General features: G+C 18.9%; 1 protein-coding gene across 7 annotated transcripts in view; it reads right to left on the bottom strand.

Annotated features, from left to right (window-relative positions):
- Window positions 1-7,784: 7,784 nt before the first annotated feature.
- The window catches only part of LOC102680818 (la-related protein Larp4B), an 11,723-nt gene continuing 10,869 nt past the window's right edge, over window positions 7,785-8,638 (bottom strand). For 6 of the 7 annotated variants that reach the window (XM_006622206.2, XM_031513574.1, XM_006622207.2 and 3 more), the window contains 2 exons: window positions 8,431-8,534; window positions 7,785-8,325 (listed from right to left, as the gene is read on the bottom strand). In XM_006622206.2, coding sequence (XP_006622269.1) covers window positions 8,439-8,534 — 96 coding nt within the window. In that variant the 3' untranslated portion in view covers window positions 7,785-8,325; window positions 8,431-8,438. The remainder of the gene's footprint in view (window positions 8,326-8,430; window positions 8,535-8,638) is intronic. The other variant, XR_422638.2, reaches the window with a different exon arrangement.

Here is an 8,638-nt window from a genome sequence, read left to right as displayed (position 1 = left end):
CAAATTTTGATTAATATTAAATTAATAAATAATAAATTAAATTAATTTATATTATTATATTATCACATTTTAATAAATTAATTTTTACAAACAATAATTTTAATATATAAATAGATTTTTCATTTTTTATTATATTTATTTATTTTTTATTTATAATATTTACAGAATAATTTTTAATTATATAATGGACGCAACAAATGAATTTTTTATGTACAAATATATAATTATTATATAGATTGAAAAAACGTAGATATAGATACATCAAACATAAAATTAAATATGCATAATTAAATTTTATTTTATATGCTGCGCCATAAATTAATATATATATAGCTAATACATATATAGTTTTTTGTATTTTATATCAATATTACTTTGATAACGTACAACTATATAAATATCATTTATCATAGATCGCGTATATTCTTATATATCTTTTATGTATAATATATATATATTTAAATATATATATATATTTTTATTTATTTATATTTATTTATATAGCAAATCATTGTATCAATACCGAAATTTATAAAAATATGCGGTTATTTTTAAAAATAATGTGTTTTAAATTAAGAGTATACTGATACTAAATTATGTGTATATATGTGTATGTAAATAATTCTCTTAATTCAAATTTGGCTTATTTCGTGTATTTATATTTACATATAATAAGCCAATATTCAATTAAGTTTTATATTATTTTATATCTTTGTTTCGATCAGCAAAAAATACAAGAAATTTTTGACAAATTATTTTATATCGAATTTCTTCATATGAAGATTGGAAGATAAATATAAAAGGATCAATTGTTTTTTTATATATATATGAATATATGTAAAAAGGCACTGAACATACAACGAGTTTGCAATGTAACTGATAATATTATGACGTACATTACATATTTTAAATATTACAGAAGCAATAACGAGATTTAATTAACAAGAACATTTCTCATTTTTTATCATTTAAAAAAATAAAAAAAAATAATATTGATAACTATAAAATAAGATAACTAAAGATAACGAATAAAAATATAATATAATATAAATATATACTATTTATATTATCACAATTAAAATTATTTATTATTTATATTTATCACAATGAAAATATATTTTAATTATTAGATAGAAATTAATGAACAAATTAAAATATCCATTATATATAGTTTTAATTAAAAAAAAAACTTTTACATTAATTTTTAAATTTTTCAATAAAAATTTTAGAATTTAATCAAACGATTAATGATTATATTAATTTAAATTATATCGAAAATCGTTTATATTTTGGACCCAAAAATATTATTTCAAATTAATTTTATTAAGACAATATGTATTGCATATATTTTAAATTCTTATGTATCGCATCACAACAGAATTATTGCAGTAATGCATACTTTCTATTTAAACAATAAGTTTGTTTTGTAGAGAATATATAATTCTTAACAATTTATTAAAAGTATTGCATATGTATTCTTATAATTTGAAATTGTATAAAGCATATCAGAAAATTCTGATCAATGAATAAATATTGCGATGTTAGATCAATCGCTATTTATATTTAATATTATTAAATTCTAACGCATAATTCTATTTTGATTATTTTAATTCTTCACTTGTAAATATGATAATATTGATATCTATGATATAATATATTTAATTCATTAATTTTTTCATTTGAGCATAATAAATTATAATTATCATAATATGTTTTTAAATTTAAATAATTTGATTTAATGTAATACAGCTGTGTGTATATATTATTTTACATATAAACGTATGTATTATAACGTAATAATATTTAATATAAAAATTTCGCATATAGAATTTCTTTTTTGTAAGTTATATTACACAAAATGAAATATTTATTATACATGAATAAAAATACATTTACTAAAAAATATTTATATATACTTTCTGAAAATTTTTGAATTTAATTATTTTAAACATTGTAGTCCAGTGCCTAGTATAATAAACAAATTCATAAATTATAATTTTATCATTTACATAATACATTATTAAATTATACAGGTATATTATATGCAAACTACTAATAAATATTAATCTTGTTAGGAATGTTTATTAAATTAATTTATAAATAATATAATAAAATATTTGTTAAATTTTAAATTTATTTGTTAAATATTTTTTAATATGTATATCATGATGTGTTCTTGCTATATCGATTTGAGAAATTATAAGTTTAATTTATTAAGTTATTTACATTCATATTTAATTATAATTTTCTATAGTTGATTGCAAAAATGGTCATTATAATAGTTTTATAAATGTTTAAAAAAATTGTTTTCATATTATTGTATTATTGTTCCTGCAAACTGTATATTTTCATTAGGAAAATCATTAATGTTGTAAATCTAAGATAAAAATTCAATATTCTATAGAAGTTTCAATTTGAAACATTTCGAAAAGCGTTTTTCAAAAAACATTTTAATGAACAACAAAAATGTATTATATACAAAACACATTACAATATAATATGTATAAATATTTAAAAAAAATTGTTAATTTATCCAAAATTATTTAACATACAAAAAAAAATGAAAAAATATGAATTTTTGTCACAAAAATGTTCGATTATTTTATAAATTTAATTTAAAAGTGAAATAACTATCTATTTTTATGAAAATAGATTTTTTTTAGCTTTATTTTTTATATTTTTTAATATATTTAAAACAATTTAATGTTATGAATTACATAAATGTCAATTTTTACCATTTTCCTATCCAATAATATTTCTATTCTTTCTTTTTATTGCAGTATTATTTATACTTTTATTCATATAATTTTATTCATTTTTAATGGAAAAACAAAAATGACTATAAAATTTTTGGATAATTGTAATATTCTTGCACAATCATTCTTTAAATCGTTATTTTAAGAAATCCCATAAATTTGTAGCATTTTTTTTATAAATTATTTTCTTCAAAATGCAGTCTTTACATATTTTCTTTAAGTACTGGCAATTCCAACTTCTTTTTTTTTTCATTTTAATGATTAATTTCTATACACTTAAGAATTTTCTTTAACATCTTTAACAATAAAAAGAATTTATGAATAATTTTTTTGAAACTTGAAGAACTTCTACTTTCATGTTGATATTTTTTAAATATCTTATATAAAAGAATATATAAGAATAAATATCTTATATTTATTCTTAATTATTTTTTAAAATCGATTTTCCATATTGATTTTGTCTTCTAATGAAACAATATTAATTGCTAAAAAATTTTTATTTTCATACAATGCTTAGAATTATCTTTAGAATAATCCTTGATGAATATTTAGACTTTAGATAATATAAGAAATTAATATTATTTTTTAAACGATAAATATTCGAATATGTTTATGACATTTTTGACAAATAACAAATCTTTTTTTTTTCTTTTTTTACTTATTATTACTTTTATAATTTCATTAAACTTATTTAAAAACTTTTTTCTTTTTAATATATTATATATATATATAATATATCGTAATTTGTTATAATACATTTTTATTGTTCCTTATATATTTATTTAAAATATAAAATATAAAATATAAAATACACAAGTTAAAGTTATACGAATGTTTAATTTTTTCTATGATTTGTAATTTAAATTATTTTGTTTTTATAAATATTTATTTATCTGAGGAACAAAATAATTATACTTTCAAAAAAAATTAGTTTAATATTTGTAAATAATATATATCTGAAATTATATATATTACATATTAAATAAAATGAAAACTTAAATTCTAGAAGAAGCATAGTTCACTTATTCTTGTTAAACAATTGTATTAAAATTTTCTAATTCCTTTGTTTTACAGAATTTTGTGTGTAAATAACATAAAAAAATTAAATACAAAATTAATAAATACTATTAAATATGTAGATATTTTTTTACATAAGAATTATATGCTTAGACAAAATAATAAATTTGTATTATTACATTCTATATTTTATTACAAACATATTTTAAATAATAAAAACGAAAATTTAATAATTGATATTAATTTCTATTAATAATATATGAAATATTATGTAAGTTAATAAAGGAAGACAATAAAGTTTTAAATGATTACATTATGGTTGTACATATAATATTATCGACGTTGATATCATATATCGTAAAATGATATTAATTTAAAAATTCTGCTTTCTAATAAAGATTAACAATGAATCAAACTATTATAATTTTAATTATAATTTTTTCACATTCAATATTTATATTTTAAAGTTTATGAAATTAGAGCATGTAATTACTATTCATATTTGAATTCATATTCATAATTTTGAAATATTATTATCAATAAGATAATGTTTGATGTATCTCAATTATTTAATCAATAGATATTTAATATATATATAATTTGATTTGATTCCTTGTAACGTATAAAGCCGTGTTGTTTTGTATATGTGTTTGCTTTTTCTTTTATGTTCCTTGTATATGCAAATAATTGCCTTTTTTTGGAATAATACTTAAGAAATTTTGTAATTTATATTGAATCTGCATCTTGTGTAAAGATACTGTCAGTCTCTTGTTTTGAAGATAATGGCAGTTTCTTTATGCCCTGAATAAAATTACATGCAGAAATGGTTCTCTTTATATGTATACAAATTCATCAATTTATCGTATTTATTGGAATACTTCAACTTTCTCTATGTTATTCATATTGCTAGGCCACATTTCGTTTAAATTTCATTTATACAGTTTCTAATAAAAATATATATAACATAATGTGAGATTTAAAGTTGTAGTAAAGTAAAAGTAAAACCAATAACAGTAATTAATGTTTAATTTTGAAATTTGTCACTTTACATAGTAATAAACAAACGTCATAGATCATATTATAATACACAAGTTTCCATAGTAGTTAAAAAATCAGACTTTCTAGGCCTGCAGCCTATGAAACGGAGTACGTTATACATTGTATTTCTGTTGGACTTCAATCTAATCACAGTTTATTCTGATGAATGAGTTAACGTAAGTTTATCAGCCACGATTTTGTGACAAGATTATTAAAAAAGAACAAAGTTCTAATGTATTTTTTTCCTTACATTCCAATCACAATTTTATTTCAATTTATCACCCTTACCCTGGACCATGTTAATATTAATAAAACGAATTCAAATTATAATGTTATGATTTTATTTATGTAATGATTTGAAATTACTATTTTATTAATTACGTAGAATTTATTAACATGAAAATTTTCACTATATCAATTTTACTTATACAAAGCTTAAAATATTCCAGCTTGTGCATTTTACAAATAATTATTTCACATAACTTTATAATTTATTATTGAAAAAAACAAATCATTACGATCCAAGGTATTGGTGCTACTTTTCATTTTATATGATACAAGTATGCAATATACCAACAGCTTAGTATTTCTTACATTAAATTCCATACATTTAGTAAAGACAATGTATAGAGAGGAATCAACTTTCAAATTTTTTACATATAATTCGTAGCAATAATTAAAACGAATATTCAAAGCATACACATAATTAGCTATACATAATTTATGGGGTAACGCATAAAGTAAGACAAATCACTTTTAACATTGTTTATGTTTTTTAAAACTCCATTATCAAGAAATTGTAATGTTTATCCAATTTTCATACATACGTACATAAATATATACATACATGTATGTGTATGCATATATTAATATATGTATATTTATACGTATGTATATTTTTTGTATTTATATTAATCTTTTTATCAGTAAATTCACACTAATGTACATTTTATATAAGTAAATTAATTTGACGAATTACTATATCATTTAATTATTAAGTATTTCCTCGTTATTTTTATTCGATTTTAAAGTATTAAAAATACACACATAGCATTAAACAATATCGATCTTATTTGAAATAAAAATACTGTGCACATACATGATGTACCATTAATGAAACAATTTTTCATTTATATAACTGCAAAAAAATAAACTTTATTATTAACTGACACAATTAAAAATTGAACTAAATTCATACATTGTATGAATTAGAAAAAAATAATAAAGAATATATTGCAGTCAAAATTAGTTTTATTTTTCTTCTAAGATATCTCATTTTAATATATTTCTTTTATTTATATTATGCCCAATTACAAAAAAGGAAAATAAACAAAGAAAACAGAAAAAATAAACGATAGCAAAACAATGTGACACATTTACATTCAATAATAATATAAAATATCAAACTTTTTAGTGAATTTACTAATGAAAAGATATATGTGTATATATATATATACTGTACTTGTTTTTTGATGTAATCAACTGTATTACATCAAATTTTGAAAGTATATTATAAGTTGTGCTACAAGACTGAGACTAAAGCAAAGTGTTTACAGCACCACGATTTAAACTGAAATAATTAATATTTTAATGCATTTACATTTGACAATAAATTTTTCTGTATATCCAACATTGCGACTAATCATTTCAGATATAAAAAATTAAAAGGCAGTATTATAAATGTAAAGTATAATTATACATGTTGGTAATAATTGTTTTATAGTTCAGGAGATTGGTTTTCCTTTAATATTCATTAGTACTTCAATTTCTGTACGCATATCAGTAACAAATATATCATATGCGTTATTTACTATAATGTATAGGTACATATAATTATATAACATCTAAAGCCAAGCTCCTGTAATATACACAACATTTTGAGGCACTTAAACGTGTGCTCAAAGACCATGTTTCTGATAACTCTTATATTACCTGCCAAAGCATAATTCTAAATTGTATATTATTTCATGTAACGGTAATATTAAACAGAAAAGTCAGTGCCGTAAATAGGTGCCTAAATATGTCATAACAATTTCTTTTCTTTTGAAATAAACATAAGATATATTTATATACCATTTCCAGAATATCAATAACAATATTAAACAACAATATTTTATTATTGTAATTTATTTTGATTTATTTGAAATACAAATTTTAAAACTTCTAATAGGAATTAAAATGTATTTGAAACAACATGGAATGTTATATTTTCAAAATATACTAATTCTAATTTAATTTTGTTTATTATTTTTTTGTATCATATTTTATTTAGAACCTATAAATAATTTTATAAGTAAATATATCAAATTTATATTTTTGTTTTATAATGATATTGTTGTGAAACAAATATACACAATTCATTTAACACATATTTTTTAATATTCTAGATAAATATATGATTATAAATATCTTTTTTTTTATAATAAATTTTATTATTAAAAATATTAATTATTAAGTATTTAAATATAATAAAGAAAATATAACAAACCAATAATAATTTTTAATTTGTAAATAATTGAATGCAATTGGACTTTAATTAATCTGTTATTTATGAAATAATTACAAAATATTTTAATATCGTTTTTACCTATAAATATAATGATAAAAAAAATACTAGAATATAGATTCTATAATTAATTTAAAACCTACAACAAATGTTAGTAATTTTTTTTATATTTTCCTCAAATAAGATAAGTTATATATCATTGTAAATAATAATTGTGAAACTATGAATAATATATATATTATCAATAAATCAATTTTTTATTTTTTTTTTTACTTCAAATTTTGCATAGAAATAAAAACACAGATACATGATACCGTAAATATTTCATTTGTGTATTAATTATTTATATTCTAATATCATCTATTATAATTGTCATCAATATTCTGGAAAATATGCAAATCTTGTTTATAAATAATGTAAATGAAATATATAAAATTACATGAAAACAGAAATATATTAATTTTTTCAAATTAAGTATCCTTATGATTTATCTGTTTTAGAAATTACATTCTTTTTTTCGTTTTTTTAAATCAGAATTCTGTTTGAGAATAAGTTTCGTTGCACTCTGAACATTCATTAAGCTGTACGCACATAGCAAGGTTTGGCACAAAGATAAACATTTCCCAGTTACGGCCCTGTGCTATGAAAGGGGAGAGGAGAAAGGAATTAAAAGATTAATACCTTAGTTTAACATTTTTACAAGCTAACAAATATGTACCTCCAAAATCACAGAACAAAAGCAATAACAATACTCTTCTACACAATGTATTATCCTGCCAGCAAACGTATTTTTTTTTAAATATGCAGCGAATTAGAGTTTCTTCAAACAATTTTTTTATGATTCATAGTTAATTGATACCACATTCATTGTAGGCGAAGTCACTGTACAATGTAAAAAGTTTTCTTCATACCCACTATATCCAGTGTAGGATAAAAAGCAGTGGTACATAATCCATATAATCCAGATGAAGAATAACAGCTAAATATTGAAATTCACTGCAATAGTATCTGTAAAAATACTTATTTTACTATTTTTATCTTTAATTTTATATTCAAAATATTTAATAAAATAAAATAATTTTATTTAAATAAAATAAAAAAATTTTTACTTACATATTGATTTATACATTCCCATCCCTTTCATCTGTCTTATGTTTTGTACAAGGTAGTTCGCGACAGTGTTGTGCTACTTGAGCATAACTCGGTCTTGTAAGGTCCTATAATGAAAAATATTTATTAGTAACAGAAATTTAATTTATATTATATAAAAATTATATATATATATATTATTATAAATATTAAAATAATAAATTATAAAGAA

Source organism: Apis dorsata, unplaced genomic scaffold, assembly GCF_000469605.1.
Source record: "Apis dorsata unplaced genomic scaffold, Apis dorsata 1.3 scaffold_676, whole genome shotgun sequence".
NCBI lineage: Eukaryota > Metazoa > Arthropoda > Insecta > Hymenoptera > Apidae > Apis > Apis dorsata.
This window is presented reverse-complemented; position numbering and strand designations above follow the sequence as displayed.